This window comes from Mustela nivalis, assembly GCF_964662115.1.
Source record: "Mustela nivalis genome assembly, chromosome: 2".
NCBI lineage: Eukaryota > Metazoa > Chordata > Mammalia > Carnivora > Mustelidae > Mustela > Mustela nivalis.
Window position 1 is genome coordinate 4,305,378 of NC_139021.1, and position 13,420 is coordinate 4,318,797.

General features: G+C 56.4%; 1 protein-coding gene across 1 annotated transcript in view; it reads left to right on the forward strand.

The window, feature by feature from the left end:
* COL22A1 (collagen type XXII alpha 1 chain) overlaps window positions 1–13,420 on the forward strand; it is a 236,072-nt gene that overhangs the window by 20,416 nt on the left and 202,236 nt on the right. The window contains exons 2-3 of the mRNA XM_082720691.1: window positions 622–772; window positions 4,405–4,971. Coding sequence (XP_082576817.1) covers window positions 667–772; window positions 4,405–4,971 — 673 coding nt within the window. The 5' untranslated portion in view covers window positions 622–666. The remainder of the gene's footprint in view (window positions 1–621; window positions 773–4,404; window positions 4,972–13,420) is intronic.

Below are 13,420 nucleotides of genomic sequence, written 5' to 3' on the forward strand. Positions count from 1 at the left end.
AACTACTTTTTGAAATGGACATCCCCGTGAAAATAAGATCTGCAGAAGGAGAAATACACTTTAGCTAATAAACGTCCCAGGGCAAAGGAATGCATAGAGAGCCACAAGCAACGTCGCTCCTGTAGAGCTGGCAGGTGGGGGGAATGGCGGTGTCCGTGCTGCCGGGGGTGCCGTGAGGGGAGGACCCCGGACACTCCTGTGGGGCCGCGGGCAGCAAGGGCCCGTACAGCCTCTGCAGAAAGAAGGCTGAGAATCTGCATCAGGCTCTTTTTAAAAGATTTCGTACGATGCCCTGAGTGCATCATATGAAACTAGTGCATTCCTGCCCTAGGAAAATAACTAAATACGGGCCACGATTTAGGCACCAAGATGTCCTCTTACAACGTATTAAACAAAGAAACAGCCTGTAAGTGCTCAGAAGCAGCGATTAGGATCAGAACACGGTGGTGGCCAAGGAGCGGCCTGCATGGCCGGGAACGGCAGCTCGGAGGTCCTGAGTGTGCATCGGTTGAAGGCAGTTGGGAGGCTGGGGTGCGGCCTTCTCCCACACAGGCCTGGGGCTGCTCCTTTGGGTTCCTGGCCCTGAAGCCCTTCTCTAAAGGTGTGTCCTTCTCCACACAGGGTATGTTCCAGTAGATCTTAACACCGTCTCTTCCTGGACAACATATGCGTGAGGGAGCCATGGCTGGCCTGCGAGGGGACGCCACGGCATGTCTCCTGTGGATGCTGCTGCTGTGGCCTGGGCACGGTGGCTGCCAGGCCCAGAGGGCAGGTAGGGCCACCGTAGATTGAGCCGGGGCTGGGCCCTGAGCTGCCAGTTCTGTGTCCACGCGTGAGCGCGTGCGTGCCTGTGTGAGCAGGGGAGTGGAAGTGAGTGCGAGTGTAAGCGTCTGAGGGGAGTGTGAGTGTGGGAGCGTGTGATGGAGCTGGAGGGAGCACATAAACGAGTGTGTATGAGCGAGAGTCTGAGAGTGTGTGTGACTGCGTGAGTTAGGAAATTGTCAGAATGTGTGTGTAAAAGTGGGAGTGCATGAGTGTGAATCAGCTTGTGGGGGTGTGCGTGAGAAAGTGTGTGAATGTGGGAGCTGGAGAGTGTATAAAAGTCAGTGTGTGCGTGTGAACGTCTGAGGAGGAGTGTGTGACTACAACTGTGGGTGTGTATGACAGTGAGCGTGTGTGTATAAGTGAGTACAGGAGTGTGAGAGCGTCTGAGGGTGTGTGTGTGACTGAGTGTGGAAGAGAGCGTGTGGGACTGTGTCAGCATGTGTGTGAATGTGAGCGTATGTGGAAGTGCGTGTGGGTGTAAGAGTCTGAGGGTGTGTGTGCGCGAGCGTGAGCGTGTGTGTGCGCGAGCGTGAGCGTGTGTGTGCGGGAGAGTGCAGAAGATCCGTGAGCTGTCCAAACCCACGTTCCGAGTGGACCATGCAGTGTGCCGTGAGCTTGGCTCTGTCAAGCGCTTGCAGGCTTCTGGGGACAGAGTGCTGGGCTAGGACCGTGTCACGTTGTCCTGTGAAGGGCTTTGAGCACATTCCAGCGGAGATGGACGCACTGGAGGCCTCCAGGAGAGGCTGCCCGGACCCGAGGGAGAACACGCCTCTGGAGTAGATGAGGGAGGGGGAGTTTGTTGGAGAAGAGGCTCCCGGGCAGCAGGGGTGAGGCGTGATGGGACAGTGGTCAGCCCACCTGTCTGAGGGCCTCCTGGAGAAGGGGCGGTCGGTGTGGAGACACGAAGGAGGGCGCAGGTACATGAGCAGGTCATGGCACCCACACAGAGGCTGTGTGCCGGGCTCCTCGGGGCACAGGTGGACGCCTCTCTGGGACGGGCCCAAGGCGGGAGAGGGAGCACCTAGCTGCAAAACCACCCCCTTGTGCAGATGAGGAACCAAGGCTAGGATAGCCCAAAGCCCCCCCACCCCGCAGCAGGTGAGGAGGGTGCCCCCAAGAAAGCACCCACCTGAGCCCATGCTGTGTTCCCCGAGCCTGCAGAGGAAACAAAACAAGAAACACGGCCTTGTGCTTCTGCCTTGATTTTCCCAAGTCGCCTCCTTGCTTGAGGCTCTCAAAGCATGGCTAGCTGGAGAGACAGTTCTGACCATGCACAGCCTGGTCTTCGCGGGAGGGGAGCGGCGTCAGGTTCTGTGTCCACAGAGATGAACCCAAGAGTCCACACAGCCGACACACTGGGAGGACACAGGGACCATCTCTTCCTGGCCCTCCTTTCACAGCCTGGAGAACAGCAGGCCAGAGGCGAGCTATCACCTGCTCTGCCCGTGGGGGAGCCGGGGGCACCCCCACCAAGGTCAGAGCCCTTCCTGCGAGAGCACACCTAATTCTCAGGCACGCATTGTGCAGTCTCCGCAGCCCCCAGCAGAGAACGTGCGGGATTGCAGAAGGGCCCCCGGGTGAGGCCTTGAGCCAATGAACCTTCTGCAGCCTGAACACAAATTTGCTCAAGGATTACAGCCCACAGGCGGGGCCCTGCTTGGCCCACAGCAGCAATTACCTTGCACAGGCTGGGACATCATTGTCCCAAAGACAAAAGGATGACCTTCTGTGTCAAGGAGAAACACTCCCCAGGAATTATCTCTTGAGCCCACACATCTGGGCAAACATACTCGGAAAGTTCTAATCCTGTTAGGGAGCAATCCTGGGAAGGTGAGGATTCACCTACTTCCGAGAGCAAATCGAAACTTGCATTTTAGGAACTCAGGGTAAAAGTAGGTACAGAAAATTCACGAGTGGCACTGGGGTAGGGTGCGATGGGAATGTGTGTGTGCCTGTGTGTGTGTTTGTAAATACAGCGTTACTGTTTTCTGTGTTCTGAATTACTTCATTGCTTATAAATATAAAATCAGAAACACAAAATAATAACAGTTCTGCTTACCAGAGGTAAGCAAAGTTTCTTTTTGTAGGTCCCCTGATCCGTACAGACACAGTCCCACACACAGACATCACAATGACACACAGCCTTTCAGACCCAGCAAGACACTGGGAGAATGGGTCTGTGTCGGTAACTGAGGATTCCTTCAAGCCAGCAGTCCGCCGCTGCTGATTCCCGAGCCGTGTGAGCTCACGCGGGTGGTCGGGTGGTCGTGGGAGCGGTTCCGTAGGGGGAGCACAGAGCCGGCTCCAGGATTTTGCTTGCCGGGGCTGCATGAACTTCTCAGATAGCTTCAGAATTTTTTTCTTCGTCTTTATCTGATTGTTTTATTAGTGTAAATCCCTGAATTTGGAAATGTTGGGTCAAAAACATTGTCCTTAGTAAGGCTCCTAAATTCTGTAAATGGGTGTGACGGAGCCCAGGGCCTGCGGAAGAACAGGTGGCTGCCTTCTCTTGCACACTGGTGGTCGCGGGATTTTTTTTGTACTTTTTCCAACATGACAGCTTAACTAACGGGTTTTGTTTATTTTTTTTATTTTATTTTTTTTTGTAATTGTTGTTCTTATTTTGGTTTTACTAGACAAATGCTTTTGCTCCAGAGGCCTGGTCAGCTGCTGCTGGCGGTACAATCAAGCCTCAGATTCTGTAAAAGTCAAGAGCGAGGCTTCTTGATGGCTACGTTTGTGCAGCTCTCTGGAGTTTGGAAACCCTTTTCCTCACCTCACCAACTGTGAAGTGGGGATGAGCAAGCTTGTGCACAGCGTTGTGCTGAGGATGAGAAATAAATTGTATAGGGTCCTCTTCTGTTCAACCAGAAGTTTTTATAACTTTTAAACTTACAAAGTTTATAAAAATAGAAGTGTATTATATGTTAAAATATGCAATCTTTATAAAGCATTGTAGAAGTTCTGCAAATTTATACTTAAAATATAGGAATGCAGTATATTTTGTATGAATTATAATACTGGAATCCAGGAACTATTTAAACATCTAGCATGAGAGCACTGGCTAAATAAATTATGGGCTCTGAGCAATGTCATCTTGCAGCCATGGAAACCGGCATCGTCACACTGGAGAAGGGTTTCCAGCAACTGCCGGGTGTGGGGGAAACAGCAATGCACCAGTGCGTCTGGTATGGTTCCTAATAATTAGGTTTATACACTGTGGGCTAACAGCGTGACCTCTCTGTAGATGGAAACATAAGCAGTTAAAACATTCTTCTGATGGCCTTTTCTGAAAAGAGCATGTGTTCTTTGCAGTGGGTTTAAAATACAAGTCACTGGGTGACCAAAACAAAAGCTATTGAAGAAATTGATAGAGCGGCGTTCTGTGAGCGTTGGCTACTTCCATGCAAGAAGACATATTGGCAGCCGGACCCCACAGCAGCCGTGGGGACACTGGTCATCAGAAACCAGTTCAGAAAGCGAGGTCCTCCCCCCACTCCACTAGGGTGACCTTTCCGAATCTCTGTGCCCCAGGTCACCCTTCCTCTTCCTCTTCCTCCCCCCACCCCACCCCTGCAGGTTGCAAGACTGTCCACTACGACCTGGTCTTCCTCTTGGACACGTCCTCCAGCGTGGGCAAGGAGGACTTTGAGAAGGTCCGGCAGTGGGTGGCCAACCTGGTGGACACCTTCGAGGTGGGCCCGGACCGCACGCGCGTGGGGGTCGTGCGCTACAGCGACCGGCCGACCACCGCCTTCGAGCTGGGCCTGTTTGGCTCGCGGGAGGCGGTCAAGGCGGCGGCGCGGCACCTGGCCTACCACGGCGGGAACACCAACACCGGCGACGCGCTGCGCTTCATCACACGCCACAGCTTCTCGCCGCAGGCCGGCGGCCGCCCCGGGGACCGCGCCTTCAAGCAGGTGGCCATCCTCCTGACCGACGGCCGCAGCCAGGACCTGGTGCTGGACGCCGCGGCCGCCGCCCACCGCGCCGGCATCCGCATCTTCGCCGTGGGCGTCGGGGCGGCGCTCAAGGAGGAGCTGGAGGAGATCGCCTCCAAGCCCAAGTCCGCCCACGTCTTCCACGTGTCCGACTTCAACGCCATTGACAAGATCCGGGGCAAGCTGAGGCGTCGCCTGTGCGAAAGTGAGTGTGCGCAGGGCGTGGGGCCCGAGCAGAGGGGAGCCCCCAGCTGCCCGCTGGCAGGTGGCAGGGCTGCGCGGAAGCGCCTGGGCCAGGGGCTCGGTCACCGAGGAAAGCGAGAACCAGTCTGGCATGTAGCCCTGCTGTGCCCAGGAGGGCGCACAGCTGGGTCGGCGCACACCTGGGTCCTCTCTGGGCCCCGCCTCCAGGGCGCGGGCGGGAAGGAAATTAAAGAGGGCTGGCTTCTCGGCCCCACCCGCCCCGAGACGCCGAGAGGCTTGAATGCCGGGAGTCTGACCTCCGGTTCTGTAGGGGAACGCATCTGCTCCCCTACAGGCTGCCCAAGTCGGCGCCCCGGCTCGCAGAGCCCTTCGGGAGCACATGGCAGGTGAACGCTAGCAGGCCCCTTTCTTCTTCCAGGGGACCGCGGGGACGGGTGGTGTAAGGTAGTGGGCACAGATAGGCTTCTGGACTGTAGCCCTGATCCCCAGGGAGCCGTTTGGAGATGGTTGGGCCCAGCTTATCCCAGAGGCCAAGTGCTGTTGACCTGGCGCCCTCTGAGATAACCCGAGGCCGTCTGGAATCTGTGGACTGTGGCTGGTTATGGGCCAGCGGGGAGGTTGGGCCCAGGCAGGGAGGTTGGCCCCGGGCTTCTGACCCTGAAGGCTGACCTCCAAGAACCTCGGGTCATTCTCAGGACAGCCTGCTGTGCAGGACAGGGAGGGTGAAGTGGGTTTTTGTGCACCAGTCTTTGTCCAGCTTCTGTTCTGTCTGCTTCATGGGGATGACAGTTGTTCCTCCTGGGTCATGAACAATGTTCGGTATCACCCCCCCTCCAGGGCCAGCAGGTGGGGGCTGGGAGCAGGGTCTCTGCCTCTGTCTTGCCGGCTGCTTCCGGGGACTGAGCCTGAAGCTCAGAGCGTCGCAGCTCGCCGGGGACAGGGAAGCCGTGGGGCTGTGGCCGGTGGTGGGAGCAGTGGGGCGTGACTTGGCAGAGCAGCAGGGGGCCTGGTCGCAGGGACAGTCCTGGCTTGCAGCCCTGGGAGAAAATGCCTAAACTGTGCCTAGCACCCGATACCCTCAGGCTCCGGACCACTCCGTGGCTCACTTAATCTCTACTTCTACTCATTTATTCATAGATACTAATTGGGAATCTAGTTTTTTGTGTGGCCTTGTGCTGATTTCTGGGCCTTTTGAAAAAGACCAGACAAAACTCCTGCTCTTGGAGTATTCCTAGTCCAGATGGCAAAAGAGACACATAAAAGGGGACATAATACTGTGGTTGTGACCTTAATAAAGGTCACAGAATCTCACGGTGTCCTCTTGTGGTTGTGTTTGGTGATGACCCTGAGAATGAGGGAGGGCTTCCTGGAGGAGGACACGCCTGAGCTGTAGGTTGAGGGATTGAAGGATGGCAGGACACAGTCAAGGAAGTGTAATGGAGCCATGTGGCTGCGGTCACGTTGGGGACTGGGGTTGGTGGCTTTGTATGATCGTCACGTTCTCAACAGAGGAGGGCTTGGGTGCTAAGATCAGGTGTGGAAGGGTTTCGTGTAGGGGTATGACCCCATCGGATCTGTGAGAATGGAATGCTGACAGGACAGCAGGACCCAAGGAAACTCTTTACAGGACTGTAGGAGAAATTCAGAGGACGAGCAGTGCTGGGGGTGGACGGAGCCCTGAGGGCTCGCCCCCGTCCCACAGATGATGAAACAGATGCCTGAGCGCTAAGGGAAGGAGAGCCTCTGGTAGTGTGCGAGGCATCGGCTGTGAACTTTCACTTGACCCTCATTACAGTCACATAGATTATGGTGACCTCCTTCTCACAGATACGAGCATGCAGCCTGCTGAGGTCCCGGGAGGGGCAGCTGCTAGGCCCTCTGCAGAAAACCAGAGGGCTGCTGTAGCTAAGACGGGAGAGGGCAGGAAGGCAGGAGAGAGAAGCTGGGAGGGCCAGGGCTCGGGACTGACCTCTGGGGTGATGAGAGCCAGACCAGACACCGGGCTGTAGGCCAGCCAGGAGGCAGAAGTCCAACATGCTGGTGCAGGGGTCTCTGTACCTGCTGTGATCCCAGAACACTTTAATTCAGGGAGGTCCTCTAGCCCCTGCCCACTGGCATTTTACTATCCTGCCAGCCTTGGGTCAGATGGTTCTAGGTGTTGGCCAGGCAGAATCTAAATTTTAGAGAACTTCCGTGCTCAGGGCGTGGTTCTGGGAATGGTGGGGACAGCTTCCGAGAGGTGAAGTCACGGGACTTGCTGCCCAGGTAATAGAAGGGCAGGGCTGGGGACGGAATCTAGGCCGTCAGCCTCCACTGGCCTCCTGGTGCTCACCGACCTCCGTTCGGAGTCAGGGACGGTGCTTTCGATCCTAGGCAGTACAGGCCCTGCCGTAACTAGCTTGGGGAATAAAGTAAATTCATATCACACGCGACATTAAAGGTCAGAGGTCAGGTAGGCTTGAACAATGAGGCTGGGGCTCATTCCACTCCTACCGTGTGGTTTCTCCTTGGTGTTAACTGTTCCTGGCAGGCTTGTATGTCCGGGTCCTAGCAGGCATGGGCCACGGCAAGGCACTGATGAAGAGACCGGTGAAGTCAAGGAGGGATACTGAGCCCCCAGGAATGGACAGTGGGAAAGGGGGCTGGTGGCAAGAGCCCCATGAGATGGAAGGGGCTGGAGTCTCCTCGGCGAGGACAGCTGCTGCCTCGGTGGGGGCCTAGAGGGAGCAGGAAGGAAGCCCCTGCCTTCTCTCCCTGCCCTCATCTCCCCTCTCCCCCAGCCTAAGCCTGTCTGACAGCAGCCCATAAGGGGTCCAAGTGATGGCGTCCCAGGGGCCAGCCTCCTGGGGCGGGAGGGCAGAGGAGGCGAGAACAGGTGTGGGAGGGCACACTGGGAGTCCCTGTCGTGAATCTTAGGGCCGGGAGCCATGAGACCATGGCCCAGGAGGCCGGGATTTGGTCTGACAGACAAGTGTGGGCCTGCGGCTCTCCCCAGACCAACAGTGTGGCTTTGGAGTGGAAAGAAGCTGACTGTTTGGGGCCGAAATCACATGACCCCAACCTTGTCACCATGCCCACTCCACTCCCTCAAGGAAAGGGGTTTGACCCACGCAGAGTCACTGGGGGCCACGGCCAAGAAAAGGGGGACCAGATGCCAGCCAGCCGGGGACACCGCATGTCCCCCGTGATAACATTAAGAAAACTCCCCGTAGCCAGGCTCTTCCAAAAACCTAAATAGATGTAAGATGTAAGTTATGCTCAGTCGTCTAGAGGGAATCCGTTTTTGTAAATACAGCTGTAAGCTGACTACAGGCCTGCTCAGTTCTGGTAACAAATGAAACAAAATCCCCTTACAATTGCTTCAATTAGAAAGAAAGCAAAACAAAACAAAATAGCTAACAGTAACATACTGAAATATATGTGGTAAGATGTAATCAAGGAGCATCACAAAACCAAAGCTTCTCACGACCAGAAATCCCTGTGCACACCCGGGATCTCTCTGGGTGACTTCAAAACCCAAACCGGGGCTCTCTGGAACGGGAGCATTATTCGATGGTCTGGAAAATCACAAACAGCGTGGGGTGCTTGGTGTGGCTGTCCTTCAGTTCCGTCCAGCCTAGTGACTCCCTCATTCAACCGGGGTGCAGGGTCGTAGTCGTCGGACTTGATCAAGTCATTCATTCACGCAGTCTTCAACCCAGCAGACATTGTAGCAATGGCTCATTCATTCACTCATTCATTCACGCAGCAACCGCACACCGAGTGACTCCCTGCTGGGGCCCTTGCTGGGTTTCAGGATGCAGTGAGGGGTCTGACATTCTCCTTCCCTCGAGAAGCTTTTGTCTACTCAGGGCAGCAGGAACGTGGCAGCAGCTAATTACACGACGGCATGTGGACCCTGATTACCACCCGTAGCTTCACGTGTCTAGTTGTTTAGCTGCCTGGGGTCTGCCTTCGCACACAAGAACAAGCTTCACGGGGGCCAGGTCTGTTCCTTGCGGTTTCCGGGTGCCCGGAACAGGGCTTGGGGTGTAAAGGAGCCGCTTAAATGTTGCTCAAAGGAAATCGGGTGGGAAGCTGGGTTCGTGCCGTGCTTCTGTTGCTGTGGGCATGTTAGAGGTTCGTGTGCAACGATCCAGCCCCTTCCAAACACAGAAGTTAGGAGTATTCCGCAAACCTGAAATCAAACCCGACGTAACCTGAAATATTGAACTTATCTATCTATTGATGAGCAGAGATAAATGGTTCGATTCTGAAGGTGATGAGCGTCTGGAAGAGGCAGGCTGGCTGGGATGGGCAGAATCATGCCGGCCATGTCCCCCTGCTCTTCGGGTGGGACAGATGCACAGGGGCGGGACCCTGACGGGGCTCCGCCAGAGTGAACGGAACCACGAAGTCTGCTGTTCTCCGAGCACCAAACGCTGACAGCACTTCGCATTCCACTCTCTCCCTGCTCCTCACCCAGCCCCAAGGGGATGTTGACGCTGAGTCCTGCACCAGGGAGTGATGCTCCAGCCCTGTGCCTGCCAGCATGGGTGGGCCTTGACTAGTCAGGTGCTGGTCTGAACCAAGAAGTGCCACAGGGACTGTACACACCAGCTTTTGTAGGCAGGATGACCAAGAACGCGTTTCATGAATAGCTTTGCTATTGATTACGTATTTAAATATGAATATTTGGGGAATTTAGGGATACATACAATATATTAGTAAAATTAATCTCACCTGTTTCTTCTACTTTTTCAAACGCAGCTGCTAGAAACTTTACTATTAGGTCCGGAGTCCACACGTGCGGCTCCTCCCCCTCCTCCCCCGCCCTCCCCATCCTGCTGCGGCCCCCGAGCTGAGCGGAGGTCCGGTTGCATGCAGAGGCGGTGCTTTTCCATCCAGGGCTTGGCTGGAGAAGGGTGGGAGCGGCTCTGAGGGACAGCAGGCTCCCTGGGGCGGCCCTTCCAGGGGAGCGGAACCTCCCGGGTCAGTGCACAGGAAGTGAAGGGCCCCTGTCTGGGGTGGGGTGCAGCAGCCCCCCAGCCATGAGACAGTGTAGGCTGGGGCTCTGGGCAGTGGCTGGTCTGGTCTAGAAGCCCAGCTGAGAGTGACCAGGTGAGCTGAGAAGGGGGCGCTGTGGGAGCCGGAATGGGCCCGAGATCGGACAGATTGCTTGGGGCGGCCGTCGTGGAGGTTTCTCTGTCCAAATGCCCCAGGGCCACCTGTGTGGAATGCTCGACCAAGAGCTCCATTCGAATTCTAGCTGCGTAACCTACCACCTGGCACATGGCTGGCAGTAGGATACCCTACTTCTACTGTTTTTGGTTCTGGCCCCTTTGTGACTTAGCCTGTGTGTATCCCCTTTGTCAGAATCCGTGTGTAGCCCAGGGTCGGCTAGCACTGGGATTACCGAGCATCAGTGAGGACTGGGTTCGACTCACTCCCCCAGTGGCCCAGCAGGCAAAGGGCAGCCCTGGGAGCCGAACCCTGTCCTGTTTGCCCCAGGTCCTGAGTTCCTTCCAGTAAGTTGGGGTATTTAGGGAGCAGTTTTCAACCCTCCATGTCGGGGATGTCTCCCCAAATTCCCAACACGGGGTTCCTGGTTCCTCCTGTTCTGTGGATGGCCCTGAGGCACAGGGGTCTACACAGCTTGCCCGGGATCCCAGGGAGACAGGGGTTCTGTGTCCATTCGCTTCAGCGCCCACCGCTGGGAGTCAGGCTGCTCAGGCTGTCCCGCGGCCATCCTTTGGAGTTTTGATACTGGACCGAGCTGGTGCCCCACACCGGCCTGGCTCACACGGTGAGCAGCGGCTGCGTGCTGAGTCCTTGAATGGAGCTCACAGTATGTGGCTCACTGGTGCCCGGCCTCGGGCTCCTGCAGGGAGGGGCCCCCGTGTCATAACATCGGCTCCTGCCTCTGTGGCCTGAGCGGGTGCCCAGGGGCCGCAGTCTCAGCCTGGCTTCCTGCAGTGCATGGGGCGGAGGCTGGGATGGGCCCAGCCCCAGAGCCCTGGCTGTAATTAAGAACCTTCTCCACCCCAGCCTGGGTCGTGGCCACAAAACAACCTTTATATAGCGTATCGGGTGGCCGCGAGTGAGCCTGTGCAGCGCCGGCCGGCCACAGCTGAGACCTCCGCCTCCTTCTATTTCGGGGATGCCCGGCGGTGGTCCTCCCTCCCTCTCCCCACGAGCAGGGGCGCCGTCCTGGGTTACTGCCTTCCGGCTTTCGGACAGCTGCGCTGCGATGCAGGCGTGGCTTAGCGCCGAGGGGCCTGCTCCGTGCTCTGCGGTGCTCTGTCGTGTGACACGTGGGCACCCCCCTCCGTCTGCCTCTCTTGCTGGTGTGTTGGTGCTTAGCTGTGCTGCTGTCCCAGAGGGCGTCCAGGCAGCTGGAAGCTCTGTGTACCGGTATGGCAGAAGTGGGGAGAGGGTGTGGGCAGAGGGGGACTGACTTACCTCCTGTGGCAGGATGATTAGTTTTACTGTTCACCTGTGGCTCTTGCTAGAAAAAAGTCGGCATCCACACCCCAGCTCTGCATTTAATTAGTGGGCACCTGCGTTCATTCGGCCCCCCCTCTCCAAGTCTCCACTCCCTGTTGTGAGGGGGAGCACCTCCTCACGACCCTCGTGTGCTGTGACAGCACTGGGGCAGCCCAGCCCGGGGCGTTCTGGCCATCGAGGCCTTGCTGTGCTCTCAGGGATGGTGATCAATGGGTATTTTCACCTTCTGAATGAATGAGTTATTAGGTTCACTTGAAAATGTGTCCTTTTTTTTTCTTTTAGTAGTGTATTATTGGTAAATAATACAACTTGTTGATATAATTGGGGACGGACAGCATAGACCTTTAAAGATAGCGTGTCGCAAGTGTGGGTGTTTGAAGGACTGTCTATAGTACTGGGCTATTTCTTCCAACACATTTTAACCAGTGCCCTGTTCTATCCCAGACATGGTTCTGAGGCACGGGCTCCTCCTTGAGTGAGACATTTGCGATACTGCTTTTAGAGTGACATTCCCAGAGGCCTCTTGTGAAGAACTGAGCTGAGCTTGGGATGACAGGCAACAACAGTCCACATCCCAAGTTCCAGGCAGAGGCAGCGGTGCAAGCCAAGGGCCTGGGGTAGGCGTGCGCTCTGAGTGCTGGGAGGGGAGCGTGAGAGAAGGACAGAGTTGGTATCCTCCACTTCGGGAGGTGGAAACTGAGGCTTGGTTTGCTGGCTTCACGTTCCCAAGTTTGTGGAGAAGAAGGAATCCAGCCAGGAATCCAGCCACGAGTCTTTTTTTTTTTTTTTTTTTTTTGTGCCGGAAGCTGAGTCCACCTCAAACCCTTAGAATAAACGGTCCCCTTGAAGACCCAGCAATAAGGCCCAAGGGAAGGGCTTTGGGGCCGTCTGTTGGCACACCGGGTGGCACCGCCAGCCTCAGAATTTCTTTGGAGCCCATTTCCTCTGAACCTGAGTCTTACAGCCATCCAAGAAGGCACAGCCGATGGCTGGTCTTGTCCCCAGTGACCAGTTCTTCCTGCATCTGCCTCCATCCCACGTCCCTCTGCCTGCCCAGAGGCTAGTGGTGAGGTCGGGACACACACACACACACACACACACACACACACACATACCTGGGAATGCGTGTGTGGCCACCAGACCCAGCTTGTCCTCCGTGTGGACCCAAAGGCCCGGGAGGAGTCTGTGGCAGCCTGAGCTGTGGGTTTGGAGCCGCCACGTGGATGCCTGTGGCTGGGCCCTCAGACCGCATCAGCCTCAAGAAGCAATTCCGCCCGGGCCCGCCCTTTGCCTAAAGGTCACCGGGAGTTCCTCCTGGGAAAACTTGTTATGATCTAGCTCACCCCCTCGAAATAGTAACTGGGCTACTTAATTCTGCTTATGTGCTAGGAAATGTTATTAGACAGTGACTAAAATGATGAAAAACTGGAAGCCACCCATCAGTTGCGCGTAATTGGCCGACATCGGGGAGAGGGGCTGTCTCGCTGTGCCCAGCCAGGCCCGCGGCTGGAGGGCATCCCTGGGAGCTGTTGGGCATGTCCCTGCCCGATTCCCGTCTCCTCCTCAACCCGAGGAACTCCTGTGTCGAAACCACCATTCTGGTGGGGCATGAAATGGGGGCACCATTCTGCCCCCGCTGTCCTGCTGCAGTGGGAGGGGCGTGTGCCCACATACCCTCCACTCTCTGAACAGACCACCCCCCACTGCTGGGTCCTGGCTTCCCGTGATGGTGCCATACCGTCTCCCCATGCAGAACCCTGCATGTGCCCGTGCACGTGTGTTCCTACGGGCTCTTCCCCTCGACAGTGAGGAGCCGTCAGGGTGGTCACACCTTGCCCCAGCCGGCACCCGGCACGCCCAGCTCTGCTAGGCGTATATGAGCTAGAACATGCCAAAAATCAGAGTGCCCAAACCTAACGCGTAGCGGGATCTGAGCTACCTGTCCAGGAAGGGACCCCAGCCGA